This window comes from Tachysurus vachellii, chromosome 9 (genome assembly GCF_030014155.1).
Source record: "Tachysurus vachellii isolate PV-2020 chromosome 9, HZAU_Pvac_v1, whole genome shotgun sequence".
Lineage (NCBI taxonomy): Eukaryota > Metazoa > Chordata > Actinopteri > Siluriformes > Bagridae > Tachysurus > Tachysurus vachellii.
The window spans coordinates 4,571,235-4,596,218 of record NC_083468.1 but is presented as its reverse complement, the minus strand read 5'-3'; the positions used below and the strand labels follow the sequence as shown (position 1 = coordinate 4,596,218).

At 39.4% G+C, this 24,984-nt stretch overlaps 1 protein-coding gene across 2 annotated transcripts in view; it reads right to left on the bottom strand.

The window, feature by feature from the left end:
• The window catches only part of zgc:158464 (uncharacterized protein LOC791139 homolog), a 124,748-nt gene that overhangs the window by 26,742 nt on the left and 73,022 nt on the right, over positions 1-24,984 (bottom strand). The window contains exons 3-4 of one of the 2 annotated variants that reach the window (XM_060877429.1): positions 6,003-6,209; positions 5,149-5,235 (exon numbers count right to left, since the gene is read on the bottom strand). In XM_060877429.1, the coding sequence (XP_060733412.1) occupies positions 5,149-5,235; positions 6,003-6,209 (294 nt within the window). The remainder of the gene's footprint in view (positions 1-5,148; positions 5,236-6,002; positions 6,210-24,984) is intronic. The other variant, XM_060877430.1, reaches the window with a different exon arrangement.

Sequence of the window (24,984 nt, the reverse complement as noted above, 5' to 3'; positions counted from 1 at the left end):
GGAAACACAGTCCTCGCTAGTCTTCATTTATTCAAGGAATGTTTCCATCACCCTTTTCTCACATATTTTATCCATCCATGCATCAGCTTCGGTTATTATTCGAAATCTGAAAGGCCCCTGAATACTGCTGAAGCATTTCAGAATGAACATAAAAACAAATCATACCTGAAAATACATTTCATACATCATTCATTCATCTTCTACCGCTTATCCGAACTACCTCGGGTCACGGGGAGCCTGTGCCTCAGGCGTCATCGGGCATCAAGGCAGGATACACCCTGGACGGAGTGCCAACCCATCGCAGGGCACACACACACTCTCATTCACTCACACAATCACACACTACGGACAATTTTCCAGAGATGCCAATCAACCTACCATGCATGTCTTTGGACCGGGGGAGGAAACCGGAGTACCCAGAGGAAACCCCCAAGGCACGGGGAGAACATGCAAACTCCACACACACAAGGTGGAGGCGGGAATCGAACCCCCAACCCTGGAGGTGTGAGGCGAACGTGCTAACCACTAAGCCACCGTGCCCCCACATTTCATACTTTTTTCTTTAAATATATTTGAGGTAAAAACTAAGCAATATTATTAGTACAGGGAAAATATAAAATACAATACACAGCAGTGTATAAAAGGAGCTTTGGGAATCACATTCACCAATTTTGCATTCGATGCAGTGTAGTCATAAACTAAGAAACAGATCCAGTAATAATAAAAGAGATAATAAAAGAGACATTATGTAACTGTAGCTACACACATTGTGAATATCTCTGCTGAACTTTGGCTGAGCTCACCACCTGAAGCACCGAAACCATGCGGATCAGTTAGCTTTACCCGGGCACACACTGACACACTGTCCTTACTTTGAACCAATCTCTAGCCTGCTTCCAGTTGGGACACACTTCATGCGTATACCTTGCATCATGTTCCCAAAACTCTCTAGCGGCCAAACTCACTAGAGGATGCTATTCAAGTCACAGTGTCCTGATTTCAGCCTCTTTTTTTTTTTTGAACAGCAGAAGTAGGACACAGTTGGCAGAGGAACAAACTCCATTTCACACCTTCACCCATGCCTGACAGAGCCTTAATTAAGACACACTGACAACTTTACAGAGAAAAAAAAAAAAACAGCTTGATGTCAACAGACTTAAGGTTGGCTGAGATTGCGCAGCCTGATGTGGGTGTTATTTGCAACTGTGAATAAAAAAAACACGGCTGTTATTCTGTGTAGGATGAAGGAGAAAAAAGTATAAGCAATAGTCAGACATGTTAGAGATAGATAGCAGTTCCTCATCCTTGATTGCAGTCCTAACATGGAGAAAATAAGCCATATTTGAGCTGGATTAGTTGTGCGTGCCAAGATTTTATACGAGTAATTGACTGAAAATTTCAGCTCTAATGTGGTTCAGAAAGTGTAGTTTTAAAAACACAAACCATCTTCTGTTACAGATCCTTGGTTGTGGCTTAAATCAGCCGATCATAAACATGTATGCAAAATTATTCATCTGAAAGCGGCTCATCATCGTACCAAAGAGGATCTATAGAGCTAGAGAAAGATTTCAAGAACTCATAGATTTTTCATTTCCCCTCAATGGTCTGATGAGCAATCTGTATCTTTATTGTCATTAATGAAATTCGTATAATTATCAAACAAGTCTCAAGCAACAAACATTTTTGAGTTTAAAACAAAAAAAAAAAAAAAAAAAAAAAAAAAAAATAATTTTGGAAAAACAAAATAAAGATGAAACTGTATTATATTTTGCCACAAACTATTAACTAATCTAGTCTATTTTATAGCAAGGGTTTTTACGGAACTTGTAGCATGTAGGGAATTGGGAATATTAGACATACATTAACATTCATAAATCAGTCCTATCATGTACATTACACTAACACTAACTATGAGAATTGATTGAAGGGTACCTACATAGGTCCCTACATGAAAACTGATATAAACCTTTATAACCAGTTATAGTATAATGTCATATTTGTGTAGGCACTTGCAAGCATAAAGACTGCTCTGATGTACTGTAAGTAACAAGATTGTGTTCACTTAAACGGCTGAGTATTTGTTCAGTTGACATAAAAAGTGACATTTGTAATTCTGCTTATAAGAGGTTTTGTTAAATGAAAACATTTACAGTAGGTATATAGTTTTTTTCTGAATTAAAGTTCATGGTTTTAAGGATTTGATGTTTGACGCAAGTCGAAATGATCTCCGCTGACATTTGAATGTTTGAACCTCAACAATAAGGTCCTATATTGGATGACATATGTGTTATGTCAAGCTGACATTGTTATGGCAGCTTATGTACATATGTATGTATAAACCTTACAGAGGTTTTTGCAGGTTTATAGAAGTTTTCATCAGAAGGCATCATATAAGAAGTCGTCATAACGCCTTATGAAGACAATCCCTCCACATGTAAAACTAATCCCGTTGAATTGTGCTGATTTGCTTCCATTTTTTTTTTTTTCAATTGATCTAATCCTTTATGAAAAAAAGATGCCTACTTATTTCATACCAGGTTAAACAACCTGGATGTACTGTATAGTGCTGCATAATGCTTCATTATCATAGAGAAATCTTTCAACATTTGTCATTCTTTCAACATTTTTTTCTGCTGTTCTATCACAAAGCAGCAGCACCAATAAACACAACCGTATTAGCTATATATCTGAACATGTCTGTGTACTGTATGAGTGAATTTCTTGGTTTTGTTGATATTCATTTGGATGGACAAGCCAGCATTAGAGCTGTCAAAGTGTGCATGGGAAGATAAGCTGTCTTAAGTCACTGTAGTATAAAGCCTGAGAGATCAACACTATCCTCAGAAAGATGATAGAAGGCTATTAGCAAGGTTATCACCAAATAACAACAAGGAGAAATTCCTTGGGTGCCAGGTTTGTGCCACCGTTTAAAGAAGAAAGTCTATCATCTCATCCCTACTAGCCTTTCAGCATAGGCACAGAGGTGCAAACAAGGAAATAGGAAAAGGAAACTGTACAGTAGTAAATGAGATACAGAGATACATGTACATAGATTAGCTGATTGCTTGATATTGAGCTTCACAATTCTTTAACGTCTTTTGCGTCTCTTTTGCGTCTTTCACACAATTGGTTATCAATGATGGGTGCTAAGTCGTGACAAAAACTCCAAACTGCTGGCCATTTTGCTCAACACAACTGATCAGTTGTTTGGTAAACCCTACAGCATAGACGCTGACACCTCTAGATACACTATAATGAGATAAAGAAGTACTGAAATTATTATTATTCATTTGACGCTAATTTTAGTAGAAACGGATTCTGCCAATGGAGCAAGGTCACTATGGAATACCATGGAATTTTAACACCATCAAATATCTTCAGTTAATCCCTGAACTCCTGAGGAAATAGTTGACAGATTTTTTTTTTTTACTGGGGATTAGTCAAATGCTAGATTTGCACCATTACACCATCTACTGAAGTCTGCATTTCTAAATTTTCCAAACAAAGTTTATCTGGTGATGTGCACATACTAATATCTAGTCAGTGTGGGAAAACACACACGCGCATGCACAAATAGTCTCAAATCTTCCCAGCAGCACATGCTGTGTGTACATGATTGAAGGTTAAGTATGTGTGTGTGTAGTGCAATAAGAGGTTTCAAAGATAAGTTATTAAGTGTACACAATCCCACAGAGTCCCAGCACGAGCACAAATATGCGTCCCGCCGAGGATTCTGCAGGTAGAAAAAGCACTGAATGTGAGACATGAGACACACAACACGGTACAACACAACGATTCTGAGGCAGAAAACCAAGCCAAGAGTTACCAATTAGTTCTCCACCACTAGACTCAATGAAGATTAATGAAGTTTAACAGGACATGTTTTTAATAACGCACTGCTCAGTAATTACTTTAATGCCTGGCTCTGATAAGCATACACAACTTTCCCAACTTAAATTTCTTTGGCTCCTTTCCAAGCTTCGTTTTTTATTTTAAGTCTATGTGCATCCATCTATATTATTTCCACATATTTTTCCGTTTGACACTTCAATCCGAAACGGATTGAAGGAATGGAAATAAGGCGCATTGTAATATAAAGAATAGAGGACCATGGGAAATCAGCTGCATATTTTTACATGGAAATAAAATTGAATAGAAACACAAAAGCTTTCTTTCAGGGGAACAGTTGTCTTCTTGAACCTCTCCTAAAAGTCTACTAAAAACAAATCCAATAAACTAAGCATCACTCAAGTTATTTAAAGAAGTCTCTAAATGCTGTTCATATTAGACCATTGGTTGACGTCTTGACCCTTCTTGGGAGAAGGATCGTGTCTCAAAGGGTGGCGCCTGGTTACAGAATGACACAACTTTATATTTCAGCATATTGCTGTTGTTCCTGAGAATTTGCCTTGAACCCATTTGAAGACACTGTCTGTGAGCAAACAGGATCAAAGCGAGGTTTTATGCTTCTGAGCGAGAGAGAGCGAGAGAGAGAGAGAGAGAGAGAGAGACGATATCTCTGCTTCCTGACAGGCATCTCTTCTGTCAAACTGAGCTATGTTAGAGCGAGGGAAATGGAACATAAAAAGAACAGAGGACAAAGACAAGTGGAAAATATCATGCTCCGGAGGGACGGCAAATTCTTGTCTCCTCTTCAAAGGAAAGAATTAATTCGTAATCCTGATGAAAGGAAATTAATTATCAAAGTGTGCCGAGAAGCTGGGCTAATTTGCATGCTAATCTGCAAATAGCACTAACTCTGTCTGAAATATGAAAAAAAAAGGAAGTGACAATTATGGGAGAAATGAAGACATCTGGGTAATTTTTTTTATTGTTGACACTATGTGAATGTAAGACATTTGCTAGGTACTTTATGCAAAGAAGCTTTTTACTTTTGCCAAACATATTTTTTAACCTAAAGTGAGTCCAATTCAGTTAATTGTGTTGCTTAAGTACACGAAAACGGTTCTGTTGTAGTGTTGGGATTTGAATACACCAGCCACTAGCACAAAACCTTAATCACTGAGCTACAGTTACCTCTGAGGCCGTTGTGGTCACCCAAGCAGACACACATTTAAATTAAAAACTATAGAAAAAAGAAAGAGAAACATTAGTGGAAGAAAAATAGCAGCCCTTCTCCATGGGTACCTGTGAGCGATTTGGAGGTGTTGACTCTTCTCCGAGCAGATCCTCTGCCTGCTTCTTTACTGCTAATGCAGTCATAACAAAGCAGAGCTATTCCAGAAAACAAGAAAAGAAAGGAAAATACCTTTCAAATACTATAAATAGGTTATTTTACAGTAAATATAATCCTCTTGCTAAAGAGTTAACACAAATTCCTCTTATCCTTGAACAGCCCTGTTTAGTTATGGCCAACTTAGCCATACATTTCTAACATTCAGTCCAACAGAAACACATTCATTCCATCAGGAGAACCTGTAAGAGTGAAAGATGGAAAGTTTCCTTTGCTTGACAACCCCAATCAAAGAAGGTAAAAAAAAAACTCTAGTGGAGAAGAATGAGAAACGGAAAAAGAAATGTTCAGCATTAAAGATTGAGATAAAACCCAAAGACTGGATTTTTAAGAAAATCTGCTAAGCCACTTGCCATCGCCATAGAGCAGAGATGGAGAATCCCATTGCCAGAGGGCTTCACTCTAAGATTTGTTGTGGAATTACCTTTAAATTGTCTGCTACCTCAACCGAAGACCGCTTACTCTCTATTAAAACCATTCCATTAAATGTTAAAATACATCAATGGCTTTAGGATCATCAGCCCTCAAGGAAAGAAGCTCCCCACTCCTTAAGCGCTAGTATGCCATCAGTACAACACCAACTGGCAATACATTCAGTGCTAACCAGAGCGCGCACACACACACACACACACACACACACAGCAGCAGCACAGAATGCCTGAGCGCAGAACCAAATCACCAAACACCAAGCATTGGCTACAGAAACAACATAGGATACACTGCTAAAAACACCTGCTCTGGTTCATACCTGCAAAGGCTTTTGAGATGCGTTCCTTCTTCCACTCCCAGGGTTGATCATATTCCTCTGGCGGCCTCTCATCATCCTGAGGCAGCCTGCTCTCACGTGAACCCAGGGGATCAGAATCCCCGCCGTTCTCTGCAGGCTCGTACGGGGTGTCATACAGAGGAAGCTGCCGAACCGGCCCTTCCTTTACACAACGACTCCCTCGGATCTCTGTGTAAAGAGAAAGACAGAGTAGTGTTGATTATTTTTGAGACTTCTAAAATTGTACTCTATGAGGCAAGAACTACCAACTTGTACAAGACAGACCAGTGGGCCTGAAATTGTGAATGATCAAACTGCTGGTTTTGCTGAAATAACGTTACGATCAAACAGACTTCCAGGCTGTAAATTGCAGGATTTACTATAGCTTGGTGGAAAGATGGTGGTGGTAGTTTCATCCTCGGTTCTGCCACAACCTTTGCTTCGGATAAACTTAGCTAACCACAAGCAATCCTGCAGGCGATATATCCTTGTGCAGTCACTTTTATATCAAGATACAATCAAAGGATCGACAAAAACTCTTTTATATTATGTTATTCCACAGCTCTGAAGCATTTAGTTACTGATAAATGATGAACCCTCTTGTTTGTTTTTTACTGGTCAAATGCCTATTTTCTGTTATTTTTTTAGCCTACGTATTGTCCATGCTTAATGGCAAAGTACAAGACTGTCTTATGACAGCTAGAAGACTGGCTTGCAACAAAACCCCTAATGCCAAACATTGCTTGCTGTGAACCCTCACAAACTTGTTTTTTTCTCAATTATTTTTTAGGTACTGTATTGTGCTCAAACAGCCACATTGTTGTCAGTATGTTCAAAAGTTTGCTTTCCCATCAAACTAATGAATACATGACCAAGCAAGTGTGGACAGCCAAGGCTCCAGGATTTGTGGCCAGCCAAGTGTACAATATACATCAGATGGTCCGTGGGTAGAGCATCTGAGGCAGAGAGTAATAGACTGCTATAATACCGGTTAAGTGGTGGCTTGATGATTAAAGATCTGCCCTGGTGACTGACAGGGTGTGAGCTTAAATCTTAACAACTGTTGTGCCTTGTGCTGTAATTCTTGAATTTTAGGCATGAAATAAACTAATTCATGTACCATAACTGTATTATTACTATCTTGAGTATTAACAAACAAGGTTAATATGAGCTTATTAACACCATAAACCAAGAAGAAGCATCAGTCTTCAACTAAATCAGGTTTCAGTTCCATTTTAATGCCTTTTTTACACATTTGCTGCATACAGATGCATAAGATATGCACTTTTCTCAGCTTAAGGGCTGAACTAGGTTATACATATAGCAGTAAATGTACCCTAAAACAAGCTCTTAGTGTGTTAATTGTGTTTAATAGTGAAGCCTGCTGTGTTGGGAGACGTGTAGTTCCAACTGGAACCTACAGCTGTCTTGTGCCAATATCCAAAGACAATTATATGCTCTTTTTCATCAGAATTAGAGCTCCAAATGCAGGTGAGAAACCTAAAACAATGCTGGTCAGGGTGTTTACTGAAATAGTGTAATGTTATCCAATTAAATAAAATGTCTATTTAACATAATCCATGGTTATACTACACCTCCTACAGCCCCATCCACTGAGATCCACGTCGACAATATCTGTGTGAAATGCACCATAGGGTGCTTCAGCCCTGCAGCCATCTGTAGTGTGATTTCCATCAACCTTTTGAATCTGCACTTTGAATTTTCACATAAGAAGGACTGAATGCCAGAAATCTAAAATGTCACCAAAAAGTTATTCATGCTTTGCTAATGTGGGTAACATTGGGCTATGGATAAGAGATCAATTAGATGGGAATCGAAAGATCTTCCATAGATAATAAATTGCCTTGGATGACTTTTTGAATGAGTGCATAGAAATGTGTAACATTACAGTGGAAATAAATCTTATACCCTGGCACTGTTGCCATGTAGCATGTGCCTCGGTGGGCAGTCACTGATTACATTCACCTATGAGTAATGATGTTCATGTAACAAGACAATACCCTCCATCTACCATTGTCCACTATCCTTAGGGATGACTTTGGAAAAGGCAAAAGCACAATAGAAGAAAGAAGGAAAGTACAACATTAAATAGTTGGTCACAAGGTTTTGCACAACTACGTTTAGGGTCAGTACTTGGTTATTGCAATAGGTTATTGAATTTAAAGTTATGGTGATGGATTGAGGATGATTTCCAAATCTTAATACCCATAAAAAAGGATTCCTAAAGCAGACAAAGAAAGCAATACATTTGAAAAGTTTATATACTGAAAAGATTATATACTGTATATTCGTATTATTAAAGTACCAGATGGTATCATGTGTTTAAGTCTTGTTTTAGTGGGAAAAATCCCTCAAATTAACAAGAACGTAGCATAATTATTAATGCAAAGTGTCATTATATTGCATTGGCTTGCGATCATGTGACCATGGAGGAAGGAGCTAGATTAATATTCCAAAGTAATATATTTATGTACATATCAAAGATACAGCAATATAACACACACTCACTATATCCATCCATCCATCCATCTATCCATCTATCTATCTATCTATCTATCTATCTATCTATCTATCTATCCATCTATCCATCTATCCATCTATCCATCCATCCATCCATCCATCCATCCATCTATCCATCCATCCATATTTATGAGGCATAAATGAGTGGAGAAAGAATTTTTATGGATAAACACAAAAATAAAAAGAACTAAGAATATTCTATAAGGCATATTTTTTAACGTATTACAAAAAATGATCAATTTCCATGTTGCATATGTTCTCCAGGCACTCTGTCTGAGCCAAAGGAGAAGTCAAATACAACAGAGTAGAATTTTTCCCAGGAGAGTATGACAAGCGATTACACAGTTTACAGGAAGCTAGTGAAGAGCGGTGCACCAAAACCAATTCAGAGTGTTGCGTGAGCAATAACTGAAGGATTAGTGAATCTCTGTAGTGTCACTTTGATACACCCAAACTTGTCCTCCTTCTCTCACTATGAAGCTGTTAGCATGCTTTTCTGTGTTCCTCTGCCGGGGCACAGAGCCGTTAGCGGGCCGGCATTCGCAGCATGCCGTAATGCAGCGAAGCGCTTCAGAAATGAAATATCACACCATACAACTGCATAATTGCCTCTCAGCCCAGGGGAGCTCTTGCGGAAAAATGAGAAAAGTGCAGAGAGTAATGGAGCTAGCAGGCGAAGGAGGTGAGGGAGGAGAAGATGAGAGATCTTTAAATAAGCTAACGTCTGGCAGTGCCTCTCGCCTTTAGAGCTCCCTTTTATCAGTTCACACGATATAAGATCACGGTGGGATAAGCATCTTCCTCAGGGTGCTAACGGAGTGTGTGTGTGTGTGTGTGTGTGTGAGACAGACTGAAAGAATCGAGATATAACATCTGTATAATGCCAATATACACAAGACGCTACAACACTGAACACCCTACACTAATAAAGAAAGTGAGATGGATGAAAAGAATGAGCAAGAGAAGAATATATCTCAACAGGAGCTGAATCTCTGCAAAGATTTGTCTAATAGGATTTGGCCAGCTTTAACAGAAGCTACGATGTGTTAATGGCTCTTGGAAAGCTGATTGTGTCAAAACAAATTTGTAATCCAGTCAAACCTGCTTTCCAATTTTCCATTTCACAGTCACAGAGATCATCATATCTGATAAATAAACTGTTGCAGTATCTGGAAACCTTTACGCAACACAATTAGCATGTTAACATAGCTAACTAACGTAGCTTATGTTAGACATAAATAAAGTAATGTTTATTATGGTATATACAGTATTACAGGTATGGCTACTGTTTAAAATTGCTAAATAATGTTTTCTGGTGACAAATGCATGCTAGTTTTTTTTTTTTTTTAGCAATTAGCCAGTCAAGTAGATGAGCTATATACAATAATAAAAGACTGAAAAACAAAAACGAGTTTAATTCGTTCCATGACTTTGCTCGTATCTCAAATTGCTCGTATCTCAAATTGCTCGTATCTCAAAGCAATTTTCCCCATTTAAATGAATTGAAATCCCATTAATCCGTTCCAGCTCGAAAAATTCCACTCCAGTTGTTTTGTTTATGTGTTTTTAATATGAAAAATGTACAGTACCTGTATTTATAAATGACAAATATTGTATAAAAACATACGGTAATAAAAGAGAATGTTAAAAAAATAAACTGGTTTTACTTTACGGAAGATGCGCACGGAGGTTGAGGGAGGAGTAAACAGGAGGAGGAGTTAGGAGGAGTTACACTTTCACTTTCGTTCACTTACTCGCACTCTTAATGCTACTTTACACTGAAATGCTACTTTTGCACTGAATGCTACTTTACACTGATGCTCGTATCTCAAAGATTTGCTCGTATCTCAAAAATTTGCTCGTATCTCAAGCCATGGTCGAATCACAGCTCATATCTCAGAAAATTGTCAAATGTCAAAGCACTCGTATCTCGAGGTATCACTGTACACTAAAATCCCATTCATGTTTACCTCTGAACTAGTTGATTTGCTGGCTAGCTAGGTTAGCTAAGCTAATCTAACTGCTGAACAAAATCTTAGATGTTATGTGATATTTTGTCAGATATGGCTAGAGCAAGCTATGCTAAGAGTGAGCTATGTTGCTAACACTTTGCTAAGGTGGATGGTTAAATTTCTAGCTAGCTTAGCTAAGGTTAACGGACAGTTTGTTAAAATACTTTATAATTATAAATACTTTATAATTCACTCACAATCTGATAAATTAAGATTACTTGGTTACCTGAATAATACTCAACAACCTCTAACACATATGAGCTGGTTTACATGCAGTTTTTTTTGCTGGCTAGATAGGTTAGCTAAGCTAATGTAGGTGCTGAACAAAATCTTAGCTGTTATGTGATTTTGTCATTTTAGGTACTGCTAAAAAATATGGTAATGCAAAATGAGATCAAAATAATAAAATGCTCCTGATTTCTACCTGTAACAAGAGTGAGCTATGTTGTTAGTTAGCTAGCTCACTAGTGGATAACTCAGTTAGCTAGCACAGATGAGACAGGATGGCAGGATATTTTAAATTTACATATTCTTGGATATTTATGTATATTTATGTATATTCATGAATCTTGCCTAATGACAGTAAAAGAAGAATCGTTTTTAAAGGATATTTTAGTAGTTTCTTGGAATTCACAAAAAGCCAAACATGCTGTAGAATTTAATTCAATTGTTCAAAATTGCTAGAATGGGTAGAGCAATGTTAATAATCTGCAATGTAGGACTGAACCCCCATCGAGCGACTTCTCATCAGAAACATAATACCAGAACGGTGTGTCACTGAGAACATAACTCAAACACGCAGCCCTGCATCCTGTCACGCACCACCAAATTCCCTTCCATTTTTACAATCCTTCTTTTTCCTCATCTGCAAGTTCAGACTCGCTCTGTTGTTTCTGGTGGAACAGGCGTGCATTTCTGGCATGGCACGTTCTAGAAATTACAGGGTCACAGCAGAACTGCAACCTGTCACACCTGCACTGGAAGCATGCGACTTTTAACCTCACGTCTGCAGCCGAGCAGGGGTCACATAGAAAACACACACACACACACACACACACACACACACACACAGATTCACCCTTTTCTCTCTAGACGTGAGGAGAACGGAGATACAGTAAATGGGTGGTCTGCTATTCATCTGGAATACTAGACTGTGTCTAATTCTAACCCTGACCTTAACTCTGAATCTCTTAATATAATGTGTTATGTTTCGTGTTTGTGTATCTATTCAACTTAATTAGTTTATGTTCTTATTTAAATTTTACATAAAAGGGCAGCAATGCAGAAGGTGGAATAAAATAGTTTATAGGGAAAAAGACAAGTGTACATTTAGCTACAAATCCTCTGTATTACAGGTTGGTGTTTTAGTTGTGAAAGAAGCTACGATGATAACGCAATGGAAGTCTATTTCACTGAAATTCCTTGGAGCCTGTACAAAGCCAAATCTTTATATCCTTCATTCAAATGTCACAAAGACGGCAAATCCTATTTTAAACATTTTAACACAAAATTGTTTCACCCAAGAATTCACACAGAATCCAGGCAAAATACACAATTAAATCATTATATACAACCTTCAGAAAGATGGTGATGATATGTGAGAAAAAAAAAAAGCATGGCCTTAAGTTAGAAAAGGATTTAAAACCAAATACCCAAGCTTGTGACATGGTCTGGCAAGAACTCGACTCCACGCCTTTTCACCTTTTTCACCTCTAAATCCATCACCAAATCCTTTCTCCCTTCAAATCACTTTCTTCAGAGAGAAGGAACTCAAACGTATCGTCTCGTGCAGCCCAGCACTCGCTGCCTGCCCCTGACGGCCTGGAGAGGATTTGCTGATATTAAGCGCTTGGATGGGTTCACTCCATTCCTCCTCTATAGACGGATCCGCACTCGGTCAAGACCGGATTAACCGTGATTAGGTTTATGCCGCTGTAAAATAATAAAAAAGACAATCCCCAGTTTTCCCCTCTATGCCAAAAAAAAAGGCTTTTCAAAGCTATTTCTGGAGCTCAACCGTAGCTGTGCTATGGGTTTATATTCATAATTATTATCTCATTGTCATGTTCAAGAGCAGTCAAAAGATTTTGTGATTCCCGCTGACAGCAAAAAGATGCTTAAGGTCTGACAGGAATAAGATGATGTTGCAGTTTGCTTCCTGTCTGAAAAACAGATTTATATTCCTATATTCAGTCCAACATACAGGTCTGTCTGTAGGTGTACAATTACCACATAGGTTCTTGGATGGGTTCGCAGGATATTTTTTTTTACCAGCTGCTAATTATTGTAAAATGGTAGATTCATTAATTTAGGAGACTTTTAAGCCCTTACCGGACCACAGGAGCACCACATCCAGCACGCCATCACATTAATTAAACTGGCCTTTATGTCGGACTGTGAAAGCGCACTGAGCGGCTAATTAAAATAAATAAATATAAATAAATAAATAAATAAAGCAAGCATTTTTGCTTGGCACAATAGTGATCTAGAAACACTACAATTTTCATGCTTGATCTTCCGTTATTTTGTCACTTAAAATCCTCTCTCACTGACACAAAGTAAACCTTTTTGTATCTTTCTAATAGAAGAATGCATGTACATTATTCAGTATGTATTAAATAAGTGGAAGACATGAATGCTCCCGAAAAGATCACGCCGGGTTCAGTGCGCCTGTGGGCATCAACTTAAAGCAGCGTTGTCGGTTGGAGGTAACAGCCGAGATGTGCGCTTTCGACTACATCTCTGACTTTGATCGACGGAGTGAGTGCAGAGAACCTGCAGCTGTCAGCTCTTCTGCAAAGTGATTCTTAAAAGCAATGATGATGTGTAATGATAAAAAACTCACATGCCGTCTTTCTCTGTACAACGACTGAAATACGAGCGTATCAAATACAACAACATTAATAAATGTTCACTGGGTCCACCATCACGCTGTCCAGGATACATACTGAAGAAGAATGAATGCATAAATGTTAGGATTTCCGATAGCTCCACAGTGTCCAGCATGCCTCATATAACAAATACAGTAATAATAAAGTCTAAGCAGACATTCAGAAAATGTCAACTCTCGAATATACTGAAGCAAAACTACACAATTACAACAACCACATCAGCCTATTTACCCTCCAGAACTGAACATGTCTCTCATTTTGCTGTAAACACGCTCATCCAATATGGATGTACGGACAAGCAAATTAAGGCAGAATGGTGCCGCTTTAACGATGTATGAGAGCAAATCAGCAGCTATGTGTCACTGTCCAATTAGTTATGGACTGAGCTATAAATGGCATCTATTCCAGTCTGTAATAAAATCCTCTTCATTATCAGACTCTCTGCCGGTGGTCATTTGTGAGCATCAAAGCTTGGGCAGGATTGTGTGTGTGTGTGTGTGTGTGAGAGAGAGAGAGAGAAAGAGAGAGAGAGAGCGTCTGTGTGTGTTATCTGTAAGAGGCAGAGCTGAGCCACTGTTGTGTTTCCCTCTCTGCGTGTCAGCTCTCTGACCCATAGCTTCACATAGCGCCGATCCGCTTCACAGAACATGTGTGTGTGTCTGTGTGTGTGTTTGTCTGTGTAAAAAAACTGATGCGTATACTTTGTGCTCTTGATTTTCCCTCTCCTCTGGTCCTCGGGAGAGTGTCGGGTGGCAGAATGAGGCAAGTCCGTCAAAGTGACATCAGTATTAATGGGCCGATGCACCGATTGATGGGAATGGACAAACGCTTGATAACCTGGCCTTCTCTCTCTCTCTCTCTCTCTCTCTCTCTCTGCTAAGGGGCCATTTCTGAGTTACAGACACAATTATGCATCTCATATTTGGTCACATTATTCCATTAAATAGCATTCCACTCCAGAAGCGTGTGGAATCAAAGGCTATTAGATGACGATGCCAGTCGTTCTTGGATGCTTGTATCGCAAGATGATTTAAAACCATTGTTAATAAATCTGCTGCTTGCTGCCTTCTTTCGCTCATGCTTCGAACCTGCCTGATCTGTGTACTGTATTCTACAATGATTTCTAATCCCACTATCTGGACTCAAAACTCAAACCTTCTTCCTCATGATTTCTCATGAGTTAATTGCATCCAGATTGATGCAAATACACTTTCTGATGATAGCTTTAAAGGGCACGACAATTAAACTAAAATTCAACTGTATCTGACGAGTGTCAGAAAGGGTCGACGACTTCATCGGATCATTCTGGAAAGACAAATATATACACACATATATCTCACAAATCCCAAATGATCCAAATGTGTGTGTGTGTGAGAGTGTGTGTGTGTAAAATTGCTGCTAGTTATCATATACTAAATATTAAACTTCAGTTTAGCCCCCCCCCAAAAAAAAATCTTGATGATAGTGTGTTTGTATATCTTTAGTTTCTCTTGTGTGTCTTTGTCACATTGTACATACGAGCATCTGTGTATGTGTGTGTCTTTCTGGTTTAGGTGTTATTCTGCTTTATCTCTATCCTCCAGCTGAAAGACACAGTGTCCAGTTATCCCTGTGGCTGATCAACACTGCTCCAACATCTATTTTTTTTTTAGTAGCTTGTAGTGTCGCTATCTCTGTTCTCAACACAGTACTCTAGCAGTTAATTATTTTAAGTCATGTTTAGCTTGGAGTAACTTATCAAGCGACAAGATAACCATGACATAAAATAGCTAATTTACAGACTAACTGATAAAGTAGGCAGTTACACAACAAGCTATATAAGTAACTTCAGTATGACTGTACATGGTTTTCCTTTTCCTTACTAAATGAAGGCTGTCTCTCTCTCTCTCTCTGTACACTATTATAAGATTCATTGAACTCACTGTGGTGAGAGTATGTGTATGTGTGTGTATGTGTGTGTGTGTTCTTCTCAGTAAACATAGGTCTATACTCAGCAAGACAGGGAGAAATGAGGTAAATTCACTGATGCTAACCACCAGACCATGTGTAAGTATGGGTGTGTGTGGGAAACTTGCTTTAGAAAGTGAACGCGCACACGCACACACACACACACACATTTATGAAGACATATGCAAGAGTGAGTAAAAACCCAACAGCTGCAAAAGGAATTCACAAGCTGTGTGTGTGTAATTTACCACAGAGTAATCTAGATGCAGATAGAAGGAATCTTCCCAGAATATGTAAGGAAACTGTGTGACTGTGTGTGTGTGTCTGTGTGTGTGTGTCTGTGTGCGTGTGGCAGTCTCTTGCTTTATCTCCATCTTCCAGCTGAGACAGATACAGTGTCCAGTTCTCCCAGCAGCCAGACAGACCCAGTGCCAACTTCTGTGGTGCCAATGTGCCTCCCACTCATACACACACACACATGCACGCACACACACATGCACGCACTCTCACACACAAACACACTACCTCAAGCATCCTACAACACTTTACAAGACATGTAAGAAATCTGGCATCTGATGCAGTCAAGTTTTCCAACTTTGTATGAGCAACACTGTGTGTGTGTGTGTGTGTGTGTGTGTGGGTGTGTGTGTGTGTTGTGTGCGTGCACATTTGGAGCAATCAAAAAGTAAGATGTCTCTGCTTTTTAAAAACATTGCTGTGCATCAATTCCCAGAAAAATTAAGAAACAATCTTTGTCGAAACCAGAATCAAGATTTTATTCTCTCTCTTTTCTTATATCTAATTTATACCTAACAAAGAGCATATTTGTTGTTTTTGTTTCCTCATCTTTCATTTAACAAATAACCGAGCTGAATTTTTAATCTTTTCATCTTTTTGTAATTTGAAATCCTGAGTAAAAATAACTGCTTTAAGATAGAAAACTGTAATCATATAAACAGTGTGTCCTTTCAAAGTCAAGGGATATTAAAGTCTGAATAAATGATTTTCAAGTCAAGTCGGTCTTTCTCAAGAACCGCACGTGGAAGAAAATCTGGGGGGTGGGAGGTGTGTTAATAAATACTTCATAACATTAACAAATTTCTTTTCAGTGGTAAAACTCTTACATCTGGACAGCAATAAAATGAGCACATTTTCTGCCAATGGTGATGGTTGTGTCGCATGCTGTTGCGGTACGAGAGGCGCTGGAGTAGAGAAGAAACACTGGCTCTTCTTTCAGGGACAAATGGAGAAAAATCACAATTATATGAGAAGAATCCATTTTTCTGTGGTGAGACAGGAAGTGTGTAATATGTTGAGGAGGGTCACTGATGCACACACTATGAGACGGAGTACAGCAAGCGGCGGCAAAGTGTCAAAGTGTTTTTCAAACGTGAGTAGAAAGAAAATCAAAGACGTGCATCCGGACGAGACTAAAATGATCAACTGTTTGGTGAAAAACAACAGGAAGCCTGAGAGAGACACTGACATGGATGATGACTGGAAATAAAATCACAGCAAAGCACCGGGGAAAACAGGAAATTACCCCAGGAAATAATCAAGAATTAATCAATTCCAGACAGGGCTAATTCTGTCTGTCTGTCCGTCTGTGCCTGTCCTTCCGTCTTTCCTTTCTTCCTTCGGTATTTCCTTCCTTCTTTCCTGGCTTCTTACCTTCCTTCTTTCCTGCCTTCTTTCATTCCTTCCTTCCGTATTTCATTCCTTCCTTCAGTCTTTCCTTCCTTCCTTCCTTCCTTCCTTCCTTCCTACCTTCCTGACTTCTTTCCTGCCTTCTTACCTTCCTACTTTTCTGCCTTCTTTCCTGCCTTCTTTCATTCCTTCCTTCCGTATTTCATTCCTTCCTTCCGTCTTTCCTTCCTTGCTTCCTTCCTTCCTTCATTCCGTCTTTCATTCCTTCTTTCCGTCTTTCATTCCTTCTTTCCAACCTACCTTCCTTCCTTCTTTCCTGCCTTCTTACCTTTCTACTTTTCTGCCTTCTTTCATTCCTTCCTTCCTTCCTTCCTTTCTACTTTTCTGCCTTCTTATCTGCCGTCTTTCATTCATTCTTTCCGTCTGTCATTCATTCTTTCCGTCTTTCATTCCTTCTTTCCGTCTTTCATTCTTCTTTCCATCTTTCATTCCTTCTTTCCGTCTTTCATTCCTTCTTTCCGTCTTTCATTCCTTCTTTCCGTCTTTCATTCCTTCTTTCCGTCTTTCATTCCTTCTTTCCGTCTTTCATTCCTTCTTTCCATCTTTCATTCCTTCTTTCTAACCCACCTTCCTTCCTTCTTTCCGTCTTTCATTCCTTCTTTCCGTCTTACCTTCCTACTTTCCTGCCTTCTTTCATTCCTTCCTTCCTTCTTTCCTTCCTTCCTTCCTTCTTTCCTGCCTTCTTACCTTTCTACTTTTCTGCCTTCTTTCCTGCCATCTTTCATTCCTTCTTTCCGTCTTTCATTCCTTCTTTCCATCTTTCATTCCTTCTTTCCAACTTTCCTTCCTTCCTTCCTTCCTTCCTTCCTTCCTATCCATCCATTCATCCATCCATCCTTGCATTTTAATCATGAACTTATGAACTGTTTAGTAACAGGAATCTTTATCACTACATGATATTAAATATTAATTTCAAACTGGACATTTTTGTCTACAACTTGTGGCTACAAGTCAGCATTTGGTTCATTTCACAATTTGTTCATGCCTTACATTGCTGATGTTTGTTCTTTTATTCCTTCTGTACCTTCACATTGAATTTTATATGCTGTGTGTGTGTGGTCACATGGTACAACATCTGCTCACAGCAAATAAGGATTAATATGATTATGCAAAGGCTGTCAAGTACAAGTACTGTTCATAAGTGTGTTACTGTTCTTTCCAGATTCTCGTATCCCAGCCAGAAAAGGAAGAGAAACAGAAATGGCATGAAGATGAAGTAATGTGACAAAGATAGACAGCTCACATGGCGTCGCTTCATATCCTGAAGCACAGAAATGTCCAGATTCTCTCAAGCATATGTCTGGAATAAGTGCAAACATAGCAAACACTATAAACAATTGTCAGTCGTAGAGCGACCTTTCCCTCTAGAGTGTCTTACACAGGCATATTCTTACTGAAGCGCCTCAATGTTAAACAAGCTTGTTCCTGTGAGGAAAGACACAGCGCTAACAGGTGCTATAACAGACTGTGAACACCTCAGACTGTAAAGACTCCAAAAAATTCCATGCCCCCATCCAAAAAAAAAAATTAAAAAATAGCATTTGGGGTTATTTGAGTTTGCGTGTGTGTATGTGCGTGTGTGTGCGCGTGCGTGTGTGTGTGTGTGTGTGCCTGTGTTTGTGATTAAGAGAGAGAGTGAGAGAGAGGGGGGGAAGAGAAAGTCACAAAGGGTGACAGAGATAGAGAGAGAGAGAGAGAGAGAGAGAGAGACAGACAGACAGACAGAGACACACAAAGAAACACACAAAGACAGAAAGCAGAGTCAAAAGTTTGGACAGGACGAACGGCTCTTTGAGAGTAAATGGCTGGTCATTCCATGGGCACAGCTTCAACTGATGCATCGATTCCAGCAGCGGCACCGAGGCAATTACGGCTCGTTAGAACCCGAGTGAAGGCTCGTTAAGGAATGAATAATGAGAACCCCTACATGGCAGCCCAGCCGTCGCAACCATATGCATCACCCCTCTCACCACGGGCCACAGAAGAGAGGGAAGATGGACGAGTCGTGCATCAAGATACTGTAATAAGACAAGATTCTAAACAGTTAGCTGAATAGATCTTCGGCTATTTCCAACATCAGGTTGAGCAATAAACGAGACAATCTTGGTGCGATATTATTTTAAAAGGTACAAAGTGATTCGGCAGCTCTAACAGTAGCTCTGTATAAAATATGAAAGATATATATTAAGGCATTCATTTAATACTGCACTGATTATTGTTTCCAAAGTAACACAGTATTCACAGGGACGTGTCCAGTGGACTTCTCCATATAAACGGATCAAACACTGTGCAACTTTTTGTGTGGTGAAATTTTCCTGGAATTGTTTCAATTATAATTTTTAGAAGGAGTCTCCAGTAACAGTTGGGGGAACGATGTAATCAAGTAAAGACATGAGAAAGTTTTCAACTTTACACAAACTTTGCATCTATGATCTGGTATATAAATGTGTAAAGTGGACAAAATTCAATTCAATATTATTTGTATAGACAAGACAAGTTTTCAGACCAAAGTAGAACAGATTTTATTCTGGAGGCTCCAGTTGTAAGTCTGCAGAGTCTGTGAAAGTCAAACTAATGAAATGCTGGTTTTCCAAAAGGAACTGTGTAAGCGCTTTGATTCCTCATGCTCTCCTTGGAGCAGAAGCTGCTTTCTGTCTGAAAAGACACAGAACTAAGTCTTGATGCATGCAGGGTTCAGGCCTCAGTGTACAGAGAAGCAGGAGGACTGCGGCTAGTCACACCAGTTTAACTTGTGTTCACTTGTAGCCTAGTTACTTTAGTTGCTACTAGAGATATAACACAATGCTTGGAAGCACTCTGTAAATATTACTGTAAGAAAAAGGTCCAAAGTTAGTACTGAACAAGCAAGCTAGTCTCCATGTCAGTACTCTACCCCTGAAGATCTCTGAAGAGTTTAACACAGTTTTTTATCACATTTTTCCCTACTAAAAAACCAGCAAGTTCCCTCTTAGAGCCTTTTTACACCTGGTCACTTGATGTTTTTTCTCTGATCCGATAGCTATCTGATTTGTTAAAACTGTTCCATTTACATTAGGCCACATAAACGCGTCTTGGCGAATCGGATATCGATCCGATCTTTCTACTCCCGCCCAAAATGCAAATATATTTCACCTCATTTCCGGGGTAATTGAAATGGAACACGCTTTGGTGTATGCGGTTGCTACAAAGAACAGCATTTACTGTTTGCTGCATTTTCGCTGGTGGCAGCAGTGCATTTTAAGACCCAACGAGACACCTGGGTGAAAGATCGGAGCAGCACTGGTGGGAAAACATATTTGTTTCTCGCGTGATGCACGACTCGCGAGTCACTTGCGAGTGACGTACTTCCGTTTGGGAGGAGTTTAGCGCTGATTTTTGTGGCTTGAACAACCACATTCATTTACACCTGTCCTGTTTCATCTGAAATGCGTCCCAGACCTCCTCCTGAAGTGGTTTGAGCGGATTTATATCCGTTTCGGAACCGTTTCGGAGGGCATTTAGACCTGGTCTTTTTACCATCGGATAGCTATCTGATCACAGAAAACGCATGAAGTGACCAGGTGTTAAAAGCCCCTTAGAGTACAGCTACCAACCAGGGAGGGTGAAGGTTAACATGAGCTTCCTCCAGGACATGTAAGACCAGCAAGATGCATTTTTCTTTTCAAACAGCAGCAACACAAAGCAGAAACCAGGCATATATGCCCTCTTTCGCATACACGACCTTTCGATGATTGGCAGAGCACCTTTATATCTCATCTGTAGGCAACATTCTACAGGAAAAAATAATCCTGTTTGTAATTTTTTTTAAAAAAATGACTAAAAAAAAAAAATTATCCCCCATCTTCAAGAAATACATTTGTCTATTTTGGATACCTATTCAATTCACAAATATAGAATTGGTATTAATATGTAACAATAAATAAAGAGGAACTCCAACTAACATTGGTGATAATTTCCTGAATGCTGCATTTCCTGTTGATCCCAGGTCGTGTTATCGATTTGCGTGTGTTGCGAAAAGTGTCAGCATGCGGCAGCCTTTTATTCTACGATCACATGACGCAACTCTGTGGAAAAGCTGAGTGAAATTCAGTCTACTGCTCATGCTAACAACTCTCTACTCTCATCGTTCTGCTTAATATATAAAGAACAGAATTTACATCCTGACAAGAGGATGTGAAGAGGAGTGGAGAAGAAGACGGGAAAAAGAGAGCGAAGGCAGACGTAAGAAGGATTGTATCTAATCTAGCCCCCTGATCAGACCCTGTAGGAGGAGGTGGCCATGATGACACGTGGATGTGCTGCTGATAAATGAGCACTCGACCCTCATTCCTGCTAGGGGGTCAACAGCCCATTAGTGCTGACAGGCCTGCAGTGACAGGCTCATCCACGCATCCACACACACACACACACACACACACAGAAAACCCCTCTGTCCCTTTCAGCTACAAGCTCCCTGAGGGAAACAAACGTTCCATATCCATCTCTGTTCTCCAAATGAGAAGACACAAGTGACAAAATCACCAAAACAGAAAAAAAAAAAAGCCAGGTGAAACAGAGGTCATCTCTAAGTAGCATAACACCTCCTTAGCGCCGCTCGGATTATAAATCCGAGTATAAATCACACTCAAATTTATGCACACTATTTAGTGTGTAGCCATAAAGCTGTTTAATACGCAACTTTAAATGAAATGATTTCCTTTTTGAGCAATAATCTGCTAATCCTCCTTCTGCTCATCCTCCGCTGCCTAAAAGCAGGAAAAGTGGCAAAGATGTGCATGAGAAGGTAAGAAACTAAGAAACTGAGCTCCAGAAAAGGGAAAAACAACAATATCGAGGCTTTGGTGCCACTCATTAAAGTCAGAGCTTCCCTACAAGCTCGTCACAGATCTTTTTCTGTTTCGACGCTATTGCTTGCTGTTTTCCCATAAGCCCCAGTGTGCTCTGGTTTCTAATGACAGGCTTCTAGATTTAATGGCCTAAGCAAACCCCAAAAGGCTCACTTAAACACACCATTACTGTGGTGTAGCTATTTTGGCACAGTCTGCATTTCTAACATAAAGCGTACGGGTAAACAAAACGGGAAAAAAAAAATCAAATACAGAATTTAGTTAATGCTTAAGAACTGGGTGTAGTTTAAAAATAAATAAATAAACAAACAACTGGAGAAATTACAAGATTATCGCAGAATAAACAGAAATAACTGAAATAGAGGGCAGACTATAGATCTCCGGTTAAAAATACATGGCTATCTGGTATCGATTGTAAATATCCATTAGAAACGGAGTCGTATATGATGTATAGTGCTAATGCTGTCCTCTAGGGAGAAGCTAATGAGGCGAGGTTGGTTATGCTGTGGTGGATTAGCATGCATGAATAACGCAACTGCATTAAAAAAAAAAAAAGCCCTGCAGTGCAGTTAGTATATGGGCAGGAACGACACCTCGAAGACATCAGAAAACTTTTAAAAGTGAAATTTCTATCAATTAACATACTTTTTTTAGTGACACTTTAAGGAAAATTTGATAAGACCAATGACTGGTAAAGTCTTTGTCAAAAAATGTCTCTAGTAATGATCTGTGCAGATGGGAGCGGGATGGAAGCAGATTCACAACGAATTTATGCTCGTTTTACTGAAAAAACTACAAGTTCTACTAGAGCCGTGGTTGATGCAAGGTTGCAACGTGTAATTTCCCACGTACAACTGGTAAAAAATTCACTCAACTTGAAATTTCAACTCTCATTTACCAATTCTTTCCACCTCAGTGATGTCAAACCAACATGGCCGCCTTCTCCGTTCTTAAATAGGTTTAAAGCACTTTTGATTGACTTTTGATCAGTTAATAAACATACACAGTACTTAATTAAATATATAGCACGGACAACACTTAGCAACGGTTGCATTAAAATGGATAAAATTGACAAGGAAATCGACATAAGGGAGAATTTTTGGGCGTTAACATACTGTAAGCTGATGTATTGGTAACAAAAGAGAAATTCGAAATTTTGAGATGAAGAAGTTATAGTCTATTCTTGTCATGGATGAAATTCAGATCATATGAGTGTCGCAGACTGAAAAGGCATTTATCAGCTAATCAGCAGCAAAATACATGAACACACCACAAGAGGTATGACAACACGTAAAAGATACACATATTTTTCACAGATGCATATATTTTCTGTCTTTGTACCACATCAAGTGCCACCACTAACTCAAAAAAAATCATGCATAATATTTTCCTTTTCAAATCCAAAAAAAAAAAAAACAACAAGGTTTTAAAATGCACATTGCTATAGGATTCCTAAGAGAAAAAAGACAGATAGACCCACTTTAGCCTTGAGACTTCACAGTAGAAGAACACAGACATAAATAACAGCAATTTGGCCACCGGGGCCCTTTTTCTGCACATTAAAGAAAGTACAGAAAATGCAGAGCTAAAACACAATGGAAAAGGCAAAACCTGATGCAATGCAATCTGAAAGTAAAATACACTACATACAGTATTTCACACACATCAAACCGGCAAGGATTTAGAGACATTTCATTAGTGAGCATATGCATAAACCTCAGTGACTGATGTAGCTTTAATGGAATTCTATAGGTTGCTGTTGCAGAGATTAAAGCTAATGATTTTGGCTCACTCACTAAAAGTGATGAATATCTCTGTATACTTATGTAGCAAGTGCTACATTCTCACTGACCCTTCTGCATTTAAGATTAAATCCCAGGATGTTGAAACAGTTAGAGATGAAAGACTTCATTAAAGACCTTCTTGTTTTAAGATAATCTGACAATCTATTATATAAAAATGGTACAAATAGTAATAGATTATACTAATGTATAGTGATGTCTAATTGATCAGATCAAATATCAGTAAATACAATCGTATGCAGGGGGCATGGAGGCTTAGTTTTTAGCATGTTCGCCTCACACCTCCAGGGTCGGGGTTCGATTCCCACCTCCACCTTGTGTGTGTGGAGTTTGCATGTTCTCCCCGTGCCTCGGGGGTTTCCTCCGGGTACTCCGGTTTCCTCCCCTGGTCCAAAGACATGCATGGAAGGTTGACTGGCATCTCTGGAAATTGTCTGTAGTGTGTGATTGCGTGAGTGAATGAGAGTGTGTGTGGCCGGCGATTGGTTGGCACTCCGTCCAGGGTGTATCCTGCCTTGATGCCCGATGACGCCTGAGATAGGCACAGGCTCCCCGTGACCCGAGGTAGTTCGGACAAGCGGTAGAAAATGAGTGCATGAATGAACAATCGTATGCAAAAGTTTAGGAACCCCTGACAATTTCCATGATGTCTATTATAAATGGGTGTTTGGATTAACAGAAAATGTACAATATGCATCAAAACGAAATTAGACAGGTGCATAAATTTGGGCACCCCAACAGAAAAATCACATCACTATTTAGTAGAGCCTCCTTTAGCAGAAATGACAGCCTCTAGACGCTTCCTATAGCCTGTAATGAGTATCTGGATTCTGGATGAATGTATTTTGGACCGTTCCTCCTTACAAAACATCTCCAGTTCAGTTAGGTTTGATGGTTGCCGAGCACGGACAGCTCGCTTCAAATCACCCCACAGATGTTCAATGATATTCAGGTCTGGGGATTGGGATAGCCATTCCAGAACATTGTACTTGTTCCTCTGCATAAATGCCCCGAGTAGATTTTGAGCAGTGTTTTGGATCGTTGTCTTGCTGAAATATCCAGCCCCGGCGTAACTTTAACTTTGTGACTGATTACTCAGTATTGTTCTCAAGAATCTGCTGATATTGACTGGAATCCATGGCACCCTCAACTTTAACCAGATTCCCAGTACCGGTACTGGCCACACAGCCCCACAGCATGATGGAAACTCCACCAAA